The 18,485-nt window shown below is 41.1% G+C and overlaps 2 protein-coding genes and 2 non-coding genes across 5 annotated transcripts in view; 3 read left to right on the forward strand and 1 right to left on the reverse strand.

Moving 5' to 3' along the window:
• Positions 1-3,934, forward strand: part of klhl21 (kelch-like family member 21) — a 26,637-nt gene extending 22,703 nt beyond the window's left edge. The window contains exons 4-5 of one of the 2 annotated variants that reach the window (XM_034218194.1): positions 1,689-1,761; positions 2,637-2,972. In XM_034218194.1, the coding sequence (XP_034074085.1) occupies positions 1,689-1,761; positions 2,637-2,972 (409 nt within the window). Of the gene's footprint in view, positions 1-1,688; positions 1,762-2,636 lie in introns of both variants that reach the window. The other variant, XM_034218193.1, reaches the window with a different exon arrangement.
• On the reverse strand, positions 3,873-18,383 carry zbtb48 (zinc finger and BTB domain containing 48). The gene is made up of 12 exons (XM_034218190.1): positions 18,208-18,383; positions 16,592-17,037; positions 14,965-15,263; positions 14,563-14,879; positions 14,390-14,495; positions 14,213-14,305; positions 14,038-14,124; positions 13,706-13,860; positions 13,496-13,632; positions 6,325-6,489; positions 6,142-6,230; positions 3,873-4,867 (listed from the first exon to the last, which is right to left on the reverse strand). Exons 2-12 carry the CDS (start codon positions 17,007-17,009, stop codon positions 4,487-4,489), a joined length of 2,247 nt encoding a protein of 748 aa, XP_034074081.1. The 5' UTR covers positions 17,010-17,037; positions 18,208-18,383; the 3' UTR covers positions 3,873-4,486.
• On the forward strand, positions 5,950-6,022 carry trnar-ccu. Its single transcript has one exon. It is a non-coding gene; the product is annotated as a tRNA-Arg (tRNA).
• On the forward strand, positions 6,025-6,096 carry trnam-cau. The gene has a single exon. It is a non-coding gene; the product is annotated as a tRNA-Met (tRNA).
• Positions 18,384-18,485: the final 102 nt, after the last annotated feature.

Raw genomic sequence — 18,485 nt, forward strand, 5'->3', positions numbered from 1 at the left:
TTAATGGGGAATGCAGCTTCTGGCTGCTCTGTTCTTTTGCGCTGTCGATATGACTTTTCATAGCCATTTGTTGTTGTCCTGCGTTAACTGCGAACGTGTGGTCTTGGCACTGGCTGTGCTCTGTGAGGGCTGATGCTCTCATGTTGGTTGATCCTCTGGTAAAGCCATTTTTCCTCCCTGACCTAGCACAAAGGGAGCAAAACATTTTTTCCACTCCATCGACACTTTCACATTGAAGCCATTTGAATTTCTTCTGCCAATCGGCTTTAAAGTGTACTCTCGCCTTCTTCACCGCTGGACCTGCGGTTTCGGATGTTTGCGGGGTTGCTTCATCAGGCGCAGAGTCAGACTCAGAGGTAGGCTTATCGACAGGCTTACTGCTATTTTTGAGGGAAAATGTGTGAATGTTGGATTGTTTAACCATATCTAACTGCGTGCCACGAAGGCAACTGATACATTCCTTCAACGTTTACTAGGCCTATAAGTATTACAGAAGCTCACGAGTGTGTGTAATATGTATGACGTGTTTGTGTCTAGGTCTATTGTTCGTTTCCCGGGGAAAACTCTCAGAAGAAACACCGGCTGTTGTTATGCCTGCTGTGACGTAAAGTTACTCCGTTCTCTGCTTGTAATTATGCCGAAGCTTCAAAGTTGTATTTATCATCTGAATTTGCCGAAACAAGTTTAATATTCTGAAAGCCAAGACTTTGTTTATTTGAAATCAGATGAAAACCAACTCTCACGGACCCTGCCGTGTTATCTATGATTACTATACACCACATTCATAATTTCAGCCGGAGGGAGGGCGAGCGGCGCTGAGGAAAAGCAGGGTGCGAGTGAGAGGTGCCTGTCATATTCCCTCAGGGAGGCAACAGGAAGTTCCCTGTCAAATCCACGTTTATTTTTTAAATGAGCCGTTGCGACTTCCGACAGATTTCGATAGAGAGGGTCACAAATGTCTAGGGATAGCATACGTTATCTAAGTTTTGTATGAGCATTATTATCGGACATTTTGACCGGCAGGTTTTGAATTTACCGTTTTTTAATAAATGTTACCAGCTAAAAACCGGTAATTACCGGCTAACGGAAACCCTGTCGTGTACATGTTTTCCACTTTTTGCTGCTTCTTCTTCACCAATCAATTTGATTACTTTTGTTACCAGTTACTTTATTACCAAGAAGATTAAACAAAAACAACATCGATAAACTAATAAATCAGCTAAGTGTGAAACTGCTAAAGATGAAAATAGTTGTTTGTCGATTTAAATTGTTTCCTTTTAACATTGTTATATTCGCACTTTAGTTACATTAAGGCTCTGAGTACTTCCACTTCTCGTAAATGCTTTATAATAAAGGCATGTGGACTATATTAACTATTGAACACTCATTCTGGTGTTCTACCACATGGGTGCGCTAACTGCCCAGTTTCCCGCCGTGAGAAATGACCAAAAAAAGGCTTATTAAAATAGAAGATGTGGTGATTTGTTAAATACAAAATGACCATACAAAATACCCTACTCATGTTATAGAAGTGACAATTCAAAGGCTCTGAGTAACAGTTACATTATTACTCCATCTCACTAAAGAAACATTGGCTCATACTAAATTGTTGTTGCGATCCTCAGTGAAGTTAGCGTGTCTACATCTGAGTAATGACTGCTCTGACCATGGTGTGTTTCTATTTGCAGGGATGACTCGGCCGAGGTGGATGTTTATAATCCTCAAAAGAACGAGTGGGACAAAATTAGTCCGATGACCCAGGTTTGTATTTCACATTCGACCCTAGCATGCTTTAAAACTAACCTGTTAGCTCTCTAATAGCTCTGACCCATAATCAGGGGTCAACGACACTGCAGTCAATTCAAATATGATCATAAATACATGAACGACTGCCGCTTGTCACGGTTTTATTTAGCTTTCTAAATACAGTACGGCCTTCTGAATCTCTATTATTACTTCGAAGCTTTGTTAATGTAAAATATGACTTATGACTGCCCCTTACAATATAACATGAACCTATTAGCCCCAAAGTTGACACAAAGCAGTCAAATGTGATCATATGATTCAATGGAATTGTATTCAATTTTATTCCATTCTATTTCTATGTAGATACTGCTATATTTTACTATATCTTTTATTATTTTTAATATTCTTTAATGTTATTTTTTATGTATGCACCATGACATCAAGTCAAATTCCTTGTACGTGTAAACCTACCTGGTAATAAACCTGTTTCTGATTCTGAATATGCTCAATAAATAGACAAATTATACTTGTAGTTGAATTATTAAAATAGAGAAAATAATAATCTATTTTTTTTTTTTTTATATTTAAAGAAATATTTTCCTATCACAAATCATTTGTTAAAATCTTAATTTATTTAGACTTTTTTTGTTGTTGTATTTAATCCTACATTTATTAACATTTCCATATGATAATGAGATGTGTCTATTAATGTCCTGTACAGTGATTATTAGACAGCTTGTGTGTGTTTTAATGGAAAATGATAAAGCTTCATTTTGGGGCTCCATATATAAAGAACTACATGTATTATATATTTATGAATTCAATTACTACATCCAGCATATTTGTTGGGGCTCCATTTTCTTTTTCTCAATCTTGTGTCTTTCATCCAGGTCCATGTAGGAGGCAGTGTGTCGGCGCTGGGCGGTAAACTGTACGTCTCCGGGGGTTACGACAACACGTTCGAGCTGTCGGACGTGGTGGAGACGTTCGACCCGACGACGCGCTGCTGGACCCCGGCCGGGCGCCTGCCGCAGCCCACCTTCTGGCACGGCAGCGTCAGCATCTTCCGACAGTTCATGCCGCAGGTCAGCAGCGCGTTCGCACCCGCCGAAATCCCCGAGTCGAACGCCATCCACCTGCACCGGCACCACCGGCACCTAGCGCTCCAAAACCTCAACAACAATCTCAACCAGAACCAGAACCAGGACGTGAACCCAGCGCACTGATCGGACCCAGATCCCTGTTACATCTAAAGACTGATCCCCCTCATGTAGCAGCGCTGTGGGGTTTCTTAGACTTGTTTTGTCTAACTACGTTGATACAAAAGTAATGTTGGCAGTTGCATTGTGGGAAATGTAGGCAACAAATTTGAGGAAAGAAGGAATTTGCCATGGTTCTTTCTTTAAGTTAAAAAAATAATGTGTGTATCCGCTGAGTGATTTCCAAAATGTTATATTTTCTTCCATGGCCCCTCCTTCCCACTTCCAAAGTTTCACTAAAACCAGGGCCTGTAGTCTTTCCCTTATCCTGCTTCCAAGCAGATAAGTAAACCAAAAATGCATCTAACTATATATATTATTATTAACTATATCTCTAGCTAAAAATATCTCTAGTCAGAGTCTGTCAGTTTACAGCGCTGCAATGCTAAACCAATGTTCTCCTTTTACAATTAGCCAAATATTTGTTCAGAAACAGCAACGATCAGTTTACATTCCAAAAACGACAATCACAATTGATACGTATTACTAAACAGCCTTATGGCTTCACATGAAGGGTTGAGATATATTGTACTCAGTTGTACTGAGTAATCTTTTGTCACTATTGTAGGATTTCAGGACGGCTGCATTGTTTGAATGACTTGTATTCGGTTGATATACCATTGAGTGATATTTAGACATCTCCTCCTGACCCTTGAACTAAGCTTTATAACCAGAAGTAGAATGTGCATGAAGATTTTTATTTAAGATTTGTATTTTTTTGTGGTTTTGTATTTTTATTCATGGATATATTTGTGCTGTGGTTGCTTAGATGTCCCCGCCTATCAGTTGCAACAAGAAAAGTAACGCGTTAGTGATGGGTGGTCGGTAACTGGAAGTGCAAAAGAATCTCAATTTGTTCTCGTTTAGTTTCATGTTTTTATGGTATAGTTTTCACACAAGTTTGTAAATACAGTATATTCCTAACCTAGCGTATTGTGTTTGTAAAATGTTTACAATGTGGTTAGCATAAATTGAACTGCAGACAGGAGAGTTCATTAGCCCAGTCACATTTGATTAGCATGTTGCTAATATATTTCTTATAAACAGTGGATAGTAGTTGCAGCTGAGTGGGACAATATTTTTATAAATAGGAGTACGCTAATGCATTCACTTATAAAGCTGTGTATTTTAACATAAAACAATAACCTGTGTAGTGTCTTGATTCCAAATAATGTTGATATGGAAACAGAGCGCCACTGAAGAGCATTTATTACCTTAGCTGCAGTATAGGCACATAGATGGAAGGAAGCAATACAAAAACAATATCATTTCACATTCAAGCAGCCTTCACAAGCATGCAGTTAATTTACCAAAAATAAAAGCCTGATAATTAGTAATGCTCTTCTCTAGAAACTCAGAAGTAGCTGGCCATGTTCCAGTTCCATCTTTGGATCGGTAGATGTCCTTAAATCACATCTAATGATAAGTGCTCTCATTAGGAAATGGTCTTCACAGTGACTTCAACTCTGAGGGGTATGTTCTCAAACGTTCTCTGCATTTATCGTGGACTCCAACGCCTCGGTGTCCAGCTGTGTTTGCTGCAACACTTCTGGCACAGAGAAGCTCTCCGCCGCCCCGACGTGTCCCAGGTTCTGATTGGACGCCTCCTCCATCACAGGGACACTCGACTCCATCACTACGAGAGCTCCTGGCTCTGGGTTTGTGGGTTCCTGGACGTCAGCGGTTGCCTCTGGGATGTAATTGGTCTTCCCGGCCATCAGAGAGTCTTCCTCGTCTTTCGCAGCTTCGCTCTCATCAGGACTTCCCTCCACGTCCTGCACCACCAGGTTCCTCAGCTTCCTCTGCCGGGGGTTGTAGTTCTCCGTGCGTTTGTGGATTTGAGTGTGCCGTCGCAAGTGTGCCTGGAAGGGCAAACGTGTAAAGGTTAAAATGTGTCAACAATTCAATAAGATTACCAAAGACTCCCTATTTTATTTATTTTTTTAATACTTTATTTTGAATTTTTCTTTTGGCTTATTTTTTATTAAACAATTTGCTACTTCTCTGTCCTTTGTAAACGGAACATTTTATAAACAGGGGGTATTAGACTGTTAGATGTACAAAACAAGCCATTTAAACATTATTTTTATTAAAGTTTTAGTTTTTCTTAGAAAGTAAACTAACTACAATGTTCACTTTGTTCATTAATAAATACGTATATGAAATCATAATAGCATTTTACATTGTAAAAGTTTGAAACGGCTTTTACCAGACACCCAGATAGCATGTTTTTGTTAGAAACATTTCTGAATTAATTAATAAAAATTGCGAAAATGAAAAGATATGACATAAAACTAAGTTGAATGGATAGATTTGAGTTCATTAGAAATTGTTGTAAGGTCGTCTGTTCTAAAATAATATTAATTTCTCTCCACGGCAGAATAAGATACGCTATCTGCTCAATATTTAATATTCCATATGTCATATTTATGTATATAATATCTACATGTATATTTTCTATTTCAACATGTATATTTTCTATTTTATTTCTATTCTTGTTTTATTGTAAAATGCCTTGTCTTTTATGCTGCTGCAACAAAAACAATCTCCCAAATTGGGATCAATAAAGTACCATCTTATCTTATCTCTTATCTTATGCTGTATTTGTTTCCTTTTTTCTTAATAAATCAGGGGATTTTCTTTGATTCAGACAAACATTATACTTTTTTCACAACCGTCATTCCATTAACTAAAAATTCTTAAAACAAAATTAGAGCGATATAGATTAGAGTATTTGTTTTTTTACTTTAAAGACCAAACACTTATCCTGCAGTGTTGCACACAATGAACAACACCACACTTCCTTTTAACACATTCAGGAACTCTCCCTAACTGAACACAAAGGCAACCGTCCCTTTCTATAGAAGAGTCATTCAGAAAGGATTAGCATGTGAATACCACCGGGGACAATGTGTCCACACTGGCTCCCCCTACAGCAGCACAAGCCTCAGTGGCCCAATGGATAAGGCACTGGCCTCCTAAGCCAGGGATTGTGGGTTCGAGTCCCATCTGAGGTGGCAGCAGAGTGGCGCAGCGGAAGCGTGCTGGGCCCATAACCCAGAGGTCGATGGATCGAAACCATCCTCTGCTAATCATTTATGGTGAAACTAAATCAATAATCAGGACGCCAGCTCACCTGTCGAGTGAACTTGTAGCCGCAGTCTATGCACTCGAATTTCCTCATGCCCTTGTGGCGACGCAGGTGAACACGCAGCTGCTCCCTCGCTGTGTAAAAAGCAATAAATAACATTAAGTGAGTTTTCAAGGCTTTTCTCCTCAGGGTACATGGCTTATTGATTTATAGGTTTTTTTATGGCACCTTTGAAGGTCTTGCCACAGATTTGACAGCAGTGGGGTCGACCCTCCTCGTGTTTGCTGGCCTTGTGACGGACGAGCGCGCCTTTCTCTGTGAATCGCTGCTCACACACATCACAGCTGAACGGACGCTCACCAGTGTGTGTCCGCTGGTGTTTATCTAGACTGGCTGGGATTAGAAAGACAGATTCAAACATGAAACAAAAAATCTATTTAAATAAATGTTTGTAGTGTGTTCAAGAAGACTGCTTTCAGTAGTTGGATACATCGAATTATTAATATATCTATATTAATCTAATTCAGTGGGTTTTCAAATGCATTACTCCCAATCTTTAATTTCTCTAAATCTCCGTAATCTCAAGAAATAACAATGAGAGACTTCCGGTTGGACGAACATGTGAGGGCTGCGTTGTCTCGTTCTCCCACGATTTTACTTTCTACATTTAATTTAAAACCACCGAAGTTGAGTTAAACCCGTATTGTGTGAACATAATTTGGACTATAAATCAGAACAAGCCGATGTGATGCCGAAACCCTGCGTTGAAAACGGAGACGAAACAGGCAAAAAAGACCGAAACTGCTGTCTCAAGTGCAAGTGAAGTTGCTGGCGCGGACATGGCTAGCATAATTAGCCTGCTTGAAGAGCACAGAGCTAGCATTTCAGCTGATTTCAAAGCTGCCTTTGCGGTACTGGAGGCGAAGCTGAACCAAACGCAGACCACAGTAGCAGAACATGGGGAACAAATAGACTCTCTTGAGACCAATGCCAATCGGCAAGATCAGCGACTCCGTATACTCGAGGAGAAGTGTGTGGTATTAGCAGATAGCAATGCTAAGCTAGCTGCGAAGACCGCAGATCTGGAAGGTCGGAGCCGCAGAAATAACATTAGAATCATTGGACTTCCTGAGTCTATTGAGGGACCCCGGCCTACAACCTTCTTTTCTGAATTTTTGGTGGAGCTGCTAGGCAATGAAACTCTCTCATCCCCTCCCGAGCTGGACCGTGCACACAGAGCGCCGGCTGCATCGCTACCAAATAAAGGACCTGATTGTCCGGGAGGCCCGCAAGAGACGAGGGGATCTCCGCTACCGTGGGACACCAGTGCAGATCTACGAGGACTTCACACAGGAGGTTCTCGAACAGCGGGCGAAATACCGAGACATCATGTCAAAGCTGTACAACCTAGGCCTCAGACCGGCTCTTCTGTTCCCTGCTCGCCTGCAGATCACACTTGGAAGTGGGGCTAAGAAAAGGTTCCCCTCGCCCCTGGAGGCTGTAGCCTTTGCAGCTGGCTATGAACGCGAGCCGGCTAACTAACCACTGATGTTGTGCTAGGCTAGTGGTGGCTGAGCTAAGCTAGGCTAGGCTAAACCGCGCTGGCGCTGCATTGATGGTGGACTGGGTACGTTACAACCGTTATGTTGGGACACAATTGATTGTATAATCTAACGTTACCTAGCCATGACAGCGCACAATGCGACATGTTGTCTACATTTATTTTTTGTATGATTACATTTGTATATTTACACTATATACCCGGGGTGTTTTTTGCACTTTTTCGAATGTCCTTGTTAACTCATGCTGTTCACAATTGTTTCTGGGCACTTTACAGCCGTCGTTCTGTTGGGACGTCATTTCTTTTATAACTAACGTTGCTCGGCCAAGTCAGCAGACGATGTGACATGTTTACATCTATTTTAATTTAATTTAATTGTTTTCATTTTTGTATTTACACTATACCCGGGATGTTCTTGCACTTTTGCAATGTTCTTGTTAACATTTGCTGTTCACAATTGTTACACTTACTAAGGAGGTTGTATCTGCATGATGTGGGTACTGAGACACCTTGAAGAAGGAGAGATGATTCAGGTAGGGAAGTTATTGCCAATTTCATTGGCAGATGGAGCTCAGGGGTGGGGAGGGAGGGGGTCTAGGGCATGGGAGGAGGTGGGAAGGAGTAGAGGATGGGAGGGAGAGGGTGGGGCATTTATCTTGATGGGGCTACAGGTTTCCATTTGTTTGAGGCAGCTGTTTCATTTACATTCTGTTTTGTCATCTTTATGTACACTGTTCTCTCCATTTTTAGTTGTGGATGTTCTAAGGCTGATCTTACACCTTCGATGCTGTATGCAGTGTCATGGCTAATATAACTGGTACAGGGACTGGTGGTGGACAGGCGGTCAGGATACTCTCTTTGAACACTGGTGGGTTGAATGCTTCGGTGAAACGCACAAAGATTATGACACATCTTAAAAACCTGAAGGCGGATATAATGTTTATACAAGAGACACATCTCTGTAAATCTGATCAGCGAAAGCTGAATAGGCCGTGGATTGGACAAATGTTTCATTCACAATTTAACCTAAAGACAAGGGGCACAGCCATTTTAATTCGGAAAAAAGTAAATTTCACCCCTACTAATACAATTTTAGATCCAAATGGACGTTATGTCATCATTTCTGGTACTCTCTATCAGAAGCCGGTCATCTTAGTTTCTGTGTATGCTCCCAATTGGGATGATCATCATTGTGTGAAATCGCTATTCTCCACCATACCCAATTTGAATTCCCATCTATTGATACTGGGAGGAGATATGAATTGTGTTATAGACCCAACACTAGACAGATCTAGTTCCAGAACTGTGGCGCCCTCTAAAACGGCACAGACTCTCTCTGCTTTTATGGACCACTATGGCTACGTCGACCCGTGGAGATTTTTACACCCCTCGGCTAGGCAATACTCTTTCTTTTCCCATGCACATCGTTCATACTCTCGCATAGATTATTTTATTGTTGATAAAACATTTATTTCGTCGATTGTCTCCGTTCAATACTCACCGATAACTGTATCAGATCATTCAACTGTGATCCTGGACCTTCACTTTGATCATAAGCCTAAGGAATTTAGATTCTGGCGTCTTGACCCTCTTTTACTTTCTGATGCAGCCTTTTGTGAGTGTATTTCGGAATCAATTGCATTCTTCTGTGAGACCAACCAAAATGAAGAGACCTCTGCGTCCCTACTCTGGGAAACCCTTAAAGCTTTTCTTAGGGGTAAGATCATCTCGCATACGTCTCATGTTAATAAACTTCGTAGAGCACGCCAAAGAGAACTGGAAGAATCTATCATTAATCTAGACAACCAACTATTTTCCACTCAATCATCTGATCTATCTAAAGAACGGATGGGGCTCCAAACAGAACTTGACCTTCTCCTAACAAGAGAGGCTGAACGACTCCTTCTACACTCACGAGGGTCTATATATAAACATGGCGATAAAGCTGGCCGTCTCCTGGCCCACCAACTAAAGGCTAGGGTGGCCTCGAACCAAATCACCCAGATTCGGGACGGGTTGGGCTCTCTCACTTCTGACCCGGGAGAGATTAATAACATCTTTAAAACCTACTACTCTCGTCTCTACACGTCTGAATCCCCTGATAACGAAGATCAGCTACATACATTTTTGGATAAATTGGATATGCCCAAGATTTCGACTAACGACCAACAGACACTAGATGCCAACCTGCAGCTTGCTGAGATTAAAGAGGCAATACAGTCCATGAATAGTGGCAAATCACCGGGACCTGACGGATACCCGGTAGAATTCTACAAAAAATTCTCAAATCAACTTTCCCCATTATTATTAGATATGTTTAATTCGTCGTACGTCCAAGGCTCACTGCCGCCTACCCTTATGCAAGCCTCTATCTCTCTGATCTTTAAGAAGGGTAAGGACCCGTTGAGCTGTGCATCATATCGCCCAATCTCGCTCCTGTCTGTAGATGTGAAAATACTTGCGAAGATTTTTGCTCGCCGGTTGGAATCTATTATACCCTCCATCATTTCGGAAGATCAGACAGGATTCATAGGGGGGAGGCACTCCTTCACAAATGTCCGAAGACTTCTCAGCGTCATCCACAGCCCGCCTTCTCCTGCTGAACCGGAGGTTGTCATATCTCTTGATGCTGAGAAGGCCTTCGACAGGGTTGAGTGGGCCTATCTGTTTTCTGTCCTTCAACAGCTGGGCTTTGGTCCAGGCCTCGTCTCCTGGGTTAGACTTCTGTACTCTTCTCCTCACTCCTCTGTATGTACGAACACCCAGCGCTCCAAATTCTTTCCTCTTTTTCGCGGGACGCGTCAGGGGTGTCCGCTCTCCCCACTACTATTTGCAATTGCTATCGAGCCATTGTCGATTGCTCTAAAAGCAGAGAGAGGAATTAAGGGGATTCAGAGAGGGGATATCGAACACAGGGTCTCGTTATATGCTGACGACCTCCTTCTGTATGTGCGCGATCCTATAGCTAGTACTCCACACATTCTCTCACTTTTGACCACTTTTGGTTCATTTTCAGGATACAAATTAAACATCCAAAAGAGTGAATGTTTCCCTATCAACCAATTGGCTACAGAATTACCTCCGTTGTCGTTGCCTTTTAGAATATCCAACTCAGGGTTTAAATATCTGGGCATTGCAATCACGCAGTCTTTTAGTGCGCTACGGGAACAAAATCTTACTGTCCTGACGGCAACAGTCAAATCTGACCTGCAGAGGTGGGGCCATCTGGCACTCTCTTTAGCAGGAAGAGTTCAGACAATAAAAATGAATGTACTGCCCAGATATCTATACATGTTCCAATGCCTACCTATTTTTTTGCCTAAATCTTTTTTCACTGCTATTGATAATATTATTTCCTCATTTATTTGGGCTGGTAAACATGCAAGAGCTAGTAGACCATTACTGCAGAGGGACAGGTTCCTGGGTGGGCTTGGTTTACCTAACCTTATGGGTTACTACTGGGCCACAAACACACACAAGATCATGCTCTGGTTCACTTCACCCCAGAGTGACTGGTGTCTTGTGGAGGCCAACTCATGTCGATCCACGTCACTTCAAGCCCTCGCGTGTAGCACTCTGCCCCTTTCCCCCTCACAATTCACATCTAACCCCGTTGTAATTGGCACTTTAAAGATCTGGGCACAAGTTAGACGTCACTTTGGTTGGCTTACTCTTCCTCAAGCAACTCCTGTCTGTAACAACCATCTATTTTTACCAGCCACAATTGACCCCCGATTTTCTCACTTGAAGAGGGAAGGCCTCCGCTGCATAGGGGAGCTATACATTGATAGCCTGTTTGCCAGTTTTGACCAACTACGGGTTGCCTTTAATCTAAGAGGATCTGATTTCTTTAGATACTTTCAACTAAGGGATTTTGCTAAGACCCACTCTCCACAATTCCCTCAATCCCTGCCTCCCAGTGGAGTGGATCTTGTACTTAGAGCAAGAACTTTGTCTAGGCGCCATGTCTCTTACTTTTATGATCTTTTTTCTCCGGTTGATGAATCTGCCATTAACAAGATTAGAACTAATTGGGAAAAGGAACTACAGTTCACCTTCTCTGATGACTTTTGGAAGAAGGCCCTGAGAGCCGTTAACTCATCCTCCAGTTGCGCTAGACTCAGCCTAATACAGTTTAAAGTTCTCCATAGACTACATTATAGCAAGGCTAAGCTCTCCAGGATTTATCCAGATAGATTGGATGACCGGTGTGATAGATGCTCCCAGGCCCCCTGCGACCTGACTCACATGTTCTGGTCGTGCCCTAAATTATCTAGCTTCTGGCAATCTTTCTTCGAATGTATTTCTGAAATTGTAGGTCTAAAAATCTCTCCATCCCCTCATGTAGCTATTTTCGGTCGGCCCCCAGATGGAATCAACATTACAAACACTCAAACCAATGTCATCGCCTTTACCGCCTTGATTGCTCGTAGGAAAATCCTTCTTTTGTGGAAATCTCCTTTACCTCCCTCTTTTCAAATGTGGCTGAGTGATACTATGTCTCTTCTAAAGTTGGAAAAAATTAAGTTTACTCTCCGGGGTTCCTCAGATAAGTTTTACGCTCATTGGAGGCCACTGATCAGCTATGTAGACCGTCTTCCCCCTGATATGGTGTCGCTGTAGGGATTCTCCCTTTATTTATCCGTCTATAATTCTGATATGATTACTCCCCTGTCCACCACATAGGCAGCCCATGTGACATCCCTGGATATGTGTTAGTATGTATGTATGTATGTATATGTATATTATTGTATCTATCATTTTGTATTGTATTGATGTACTGTTGCCTCAGTGCTCCGGGAGAGGGGTGGTTGGGATGGGGCGGGGTTAAGGGAAAGTGAGTAAGGGTTCTTTTGGGAGGGAAAAAATGAAAATGCCTTAATTGCTGTAATGCACTGTTACACTTTCTTTTCTTTTTTTACATGTGAATAAAAATATTTTAAAAAACAATGATTGCAACATTAAAAAAAATGTAATGTGAACAGATTTTGTCAAACCTATTATGACACACATAATAGTTTTTAAAAGGACAATCATGCACACAATGTTTGAACTACATGTCCCATAGTTCTTTGGCTTTGGTTTGGCTCCACTTGCTTGGAACAATCTTCAGCAAGAATAGAAACTGAGCAATCTCATTCCTCTGCATGTTTTTAAAGCTAGGCTAAATGAAATGCTTGTTGATACTATGGGCACTTGTAAATGTCTATAACTATGTAAATGTATCCTGTAAATATAATGTATAATGTCCTTTATTGTTTTATGTTTCATGTGGAACCTATATGCTGCAGGTCTCCCTTGAAAAATAGATCTATGATCTCAATGGGACCAATCTCGTTAAATAAAGGTTTGAAATGAAATGAAATAGGGGAGGTAAACAGGAAGTATGACTATGCAGGGGTTTCAGTGAGTTACACTGGGGCCTAGTACTTAAGCCCATTTAAATGGCATAATTGAAAGTATGCGGAATAAGCTATTACATATTGTTGTTTGCTCATGGATGTACAGAGAACTACCACTGTATTACTTTAATACCGAAAACAACTTAAAACGTGATGAATCTCGGGCAAGTTCTGGGGTTATACAGAGTGTCTTTTTTTATGATTTTAGGCAGATTTGTGGATGTTTATTGAAAAAAGACAACAGAGATATAATAGTCTACTTAAGTGTTAGTCCCAATGAATCCAAAAAATATGTGCATTTCAATTGTGACTCAAGTTGCAGCAATATGGTTAAAATAATGTGATTTGTTGTCTGTTGGTTTGAGAACCTATTTATTCGATCTGGTTGTGTTCACAGTGATGGAGACGGCAGCAGACAGAAGAGGATGGTCTTTACCTTGAGTCCTGAAGGTCTTCCCACAGAGATGGCACTGGTAAGGCCTCTCACCGCTGTGTATACGCAGATGCATGTTCAGGTTGTTCTTCTGGGAGAATGCATGGCCACACAGGGTGCATACGAAAGGCCGCTCATTCCTGTAGAGCAAGACAAAAAAGACTCAGACAATCTGCACAAATGCAACCAATTTACAAATCAGGAAATAGCTACCTGTGAATGGCTTTGATATGCATCTGCAGGCCGTTCCGACTGGACGCTCGATGGCCACACTCCTCACACACAAACGGCTTCTCCCCTCGATGTTTGGCTGCTTCGTGCACACGCAGCTCCGTCCGAGTTAGGAAGGTTTTGGGGCACTGGGAACACTGAAGAGTAAAATATTGTTAAAACAGAATGAAACTACAACCTTAAACCTTGAGATCATAAGTGTTTTTTTGCATTGAAAATATATGGCGAACTGTGGGAAACCTTTGTTTAGCTAAAAAAAACATTATTACTGTAGATACATCACCAGTTAGTCAAATAAACATTAGAGGACTCACTGCATGTGGTTTGGGATGACCATGGACCTTCATCATGTGAATCGTCAAGTTTTTCTTGTGCATAAACTGTTCAGGACATGATGAACACTGGAAAACATGACACCATATCACTGAAGCTCATTTCAAATGTGATATCTTTTTATTCAAATGCTATTTTTGTTGTGTCAGCCTGTACCTTGTGGGGCATATTCCCCGTGTGGGACACAACGTGCAAACGCAGCTCTACTTTCCCGTTGAACGTGGAGGAGCATGTCACGCAGGTGTATGTCTGTAATGTAAACACAGCACAAACACTGATGTTACACTCTTTATATTCTAACTTGACATTTAGGACGGATGTAGAGACACTCACCTGCACTTTAGCACAGTCTTTGATCTCATGAAGCGACAGATTCTCCTTCCTGAAGTATCTCTTTCCACATTTAGCGCAACCAAAGGGTCGCTCACCTGTGTGTCGCCTACAGAGAAAGACCCATTAGTCGCCAATCTATAACAATATTTTGAATTAAAACTGAAGGTGTGTACCTGTTGTGGACTTTAAGGTAGTATTTGCTCCTGAAGGATTTGTTACAGATGGGACACAGCACACAGTCCTTCTTGGAGTCTTCCTCCACGGCCTCTCCATTCTCACTTTTATCCGTTTTACTCTGAGCTTTGCGCTTCTGTGCCGTTGAAGTGGACGGGGATAAGGAACCGGGCTCTTCGACAGGAACATACTCTTCATCTGTGTCTTCAGTGATCGCCTCAAAATCCCCCACATCATCTTCTTCCTCTTCTTCTTCTACTTCCTCCATCCCCTGGTTAACACTGTTGTCATTTAAGTCAATCTGCAAGTCAGATACCTGCAAATAGCACAAGACGAAGGAGATAATACCCACCATATTTGCTTAGAAATCATCATTATTTGCCAACACTTATGTCTTCTACCTCAGTTTCACCAGTCAGCTGATCTGGGTTTTGGCTCTCCACAGCATCTACACCACTTTCTGCCTCGTTGGGGCCAAGTAGAGCCATTTCATCGCCTTTTTCCTGGTCTGTGAAATCAGTGGTTTGGCTGTCATCGGTCACAAGTCGCCGGGGGCCCTTCACCACACGACCAGAGCGAGTGGTGGTGGTAGCAGCTCCAGAGGTCATGCTTAAATCAGCTGTGGTAGCATCAAAGCTGGACTCAACTTTTGTGATTGTGAGCAGGTTCTCTTCTTTGACTGGAACATTGGGGATCGTATCTGATGTGGACAGAGGTAGAAGAAGAAGAAGAAGAAGAAGAAAATAATCTTCAGCTAAATGTACTTAAAGTATAAAAAGTGAAAGTAATCATTCTGCGGAAAAATTGCCTTTTATGTGTGTATATATTTATACACAGGGGCGGACTGGCCATTGGGAATACCGGGAGTTTCCCTGGTGGGCCGGTGCTGTGTGTGGGCCGGAGGGCCAATAAAAAAAATGTTTTAAATACAATTTAAAAATAAATTAATTTAAAAAAAGAAAGAAAGTTCTTTTTTTTTTACCTAAATCCTACCGGCCCACATTTGTAAGTGTTCCGGCCGTTTTGATAGGCTACCTTTGTTCTATCTATTTCCTTACAGAGCCCCTCCTCCAACACACACGAATGCGCACATGACCAATGAGGGCACGAGATAAGTCTGTGCTCAGATGGAAGGCTGACAGGCAGGTAGGCCATCCAGTTATTTTAGCCGGGCCGGCTCAGATTGATTGGTCGTGCTTTTTACAGCGCCACGGCTTCCACAGATGACATTTTTTGTATGTATTTATTGTCAAAGCATTTAATTTATTCATTGCTATCGGGATGTTGAGAACATTCCATGGAATATAACAAGTGTTTCTGAAGTGAATTACCTACCCCACCTTTAAGTTGTTACTCCACTATTTTAATTTTTAGAGATACAATCGGTTAAAAGTATCTAAAGCTTTTAAATAGCCTAAATGTAGTGAAGTAAAATTACATGATTTCCCTTTTGAATGTAGAGTAGAAGCATAAAGAAGCATAAAATACAGACGTTTTTCTTTGCAATTGTACTGTATATTTAATAAGTTAGCTTATAATTGCATGCCTTTTCTACCTGCTATGCCACTTTTGCTGTGACACTTTAAAGTTCCCTGCTGCGGGAACAGAAGATGAATACTGATTCGGATTCTGAAAATGTAAATACTAAAGATGCAAGATTTAAAGATTTAAGGTAAGGCTTTAATGTCATTCTTTGTTGTCGTTTTTTCTTTCTTACTTTGTATCTTCTTTAACTGTGTTCATGTATGCACCATATACACCAAGGAAACATCCTCGTATGCGTAAACCTACTTGGCAATAAACCTGTTTCTGTTTCATCAATATTCCAATGACTTGTATAAAGACTATTCTGCACAATTTCTATTATATTATATTTTATTTTATGTACTTGCACTATTATCTGTTTTATTGTGTTGCACTGTGGGAGGAGCCTGTGACTTAAGATGTGCATTGTCATAACTACACTGTGTACATATGACAATAAAAGCTTTGATTCTGATTGAGTAAATGTACTTAGTTCCTTCCCACCTCCGGATGTGGACTTCCTGGGTCGGCCTCTTTTACGTTTGAAAGGCTGGGAATCAGCAGGGTTCTCCTTGAACTGCTGACACAGAGAGAGAGCCTCAGGAACGCCCAGGCTGGCGGCTGCATGCTGAACCTTCTCCAGGTTGTCAGCCTCCAGCTTCAGCTCCCCGGTGTAGAGGAAGTTCAGCAGCAGCTCCAGGCCGTCTTTGGGGCACTCCTGCAGGCAGAACTCCATGCAGGGTGCAGCGGCCATGTTGGACTGCTGGAAGAGGTCACTGAAGCAGGCCAGGATGCTGCGGTGGGCCAGGTAGACCACCCCCCCTCCCACATTCAACACTGCATCACAGAACCTGCCCACCGCCCTCTGCTGGTTCAGGGAGGAGAGGACGCGCTGGGCATGGCTGCTCTCTGCTGGAGGCATCCCTCTGTTTACTGTGGGATACTGCTGACTGAGAGACAGGGACATCATACTGCATGTTATTAATAACTTAGCATTGTAGTATGTGTAGCATTGAACATACATTTCAGTTAAACAGGGTTATTCATCTAGTTAGTTTATTAATCTGTGTTTAAGGGGAAAATAGTGAGTCAAACCAATGGCCTTTAAATCCCTTATTTTATCTTGCTACCAGTTTAAAACCCAAAGATATTCAGTTTGCTGGCACATATTTCAAATAAATGTGTGTTTTGGATTAAAAGACATTTGGTAACATTGACTTAGTTGCATATTAAGTTTCTTTCAAATTACAAATAATTTCAAATCTAATATAGAATTTGTATGTTGTTGTACATGTTATGTGTAAACATATATATTTCTCGTCTACTTGACTGTAAATATAAGCTGTATTTCTACCTATCTCTATTTGATGATGGTTGTGTTGTAAATGCATGTGTTTTATCTTTGAAAATCACTTGATTTATCATTCAGTCAATCAACTGAACCAATATTTATTTATTTTTTTAAACCAACAAGGCATGAAATGCAGTTTCCAAAAGTGAGGATTTGCTACTTTTATTTGCCTTATGTGAGACAAACTGAATGGCATTGGGTGTTCTTGGACTAAACTGTCAGATAAAACTAGATTTGATTATATTGAACTGTAGATCCTCCAGATCTTTAATACTATAAAATAAGGTATAACATTATTTATATTGGTGGAAATCATTATACAATGTTGATGTAAAAAGTACTAAAACATATCAAAGGTGCAAATCCAAAATACACAGAATGCAAATAAAAAACACCCTTAGGTTGACAATTCTGATTCGGATAAATTAACAGCCATGATGTTGCAAATACTTACAATTACATAAACAAAGAACATAATTTTGAAGTGTTACATATTTAAGACAGATTTAAATCACTTGCATGCATCATGTTAAAGTATCTACTTTAACAAATGAAGCGAACTGAATTACATTTATTTCAGTGATAGCTACATAGCATATACATTTTTAAAATATAATTTAAACTGCTCACATATACTTTCCTGGAATAATCCTATGTCTGCTTTAGAGGCTGCCTAAAATAAAATGATTGCAAGCCCCTAGCTACCTACGCAGCTCGACGTTTATTTTCGAGCACATTTTTAAAGACGCTCCCTTAGCATGGTACGCACCAGACAGCTGCATCATCTTTGCAGTATGGATGAAAAAATCGTGATTTATTTCCTATATTGCTGAGAAGCTGCAGCCGGTTCGTGTTGCCCAGCAGATAGTTTACAAAATGTAGCAAAGCCGCTTCATGCACCTTGTTTTCGTTTCTTGTAGGCCCCTAAAAATCTGCAGAAGGAAGAGGATGTGACGCTTTTTATGCGACCTAACTCCGGGAAAAATGCTTGTTGTCCATGATTAAACATCTACAAGCACATAAGTAACGATGTAATGGCCTCACATA

Source organism: Gymnodraco acuticeps, unplaced genomic scaffold, assembly GCF_902827175.1.
Source record: "Gymnodraco acuticeps unplaced genomic scaffold, fGymAcu1.1, whole genome shotgun sequence".
Taxonomy (NCBI): domain Eukaryota; kingdom Metazoa; phylum Chordata; class Actinopteri; order Perciformes; family Bathydraconidae; genus Gymnodraco; species Gymnodraco acuticeps.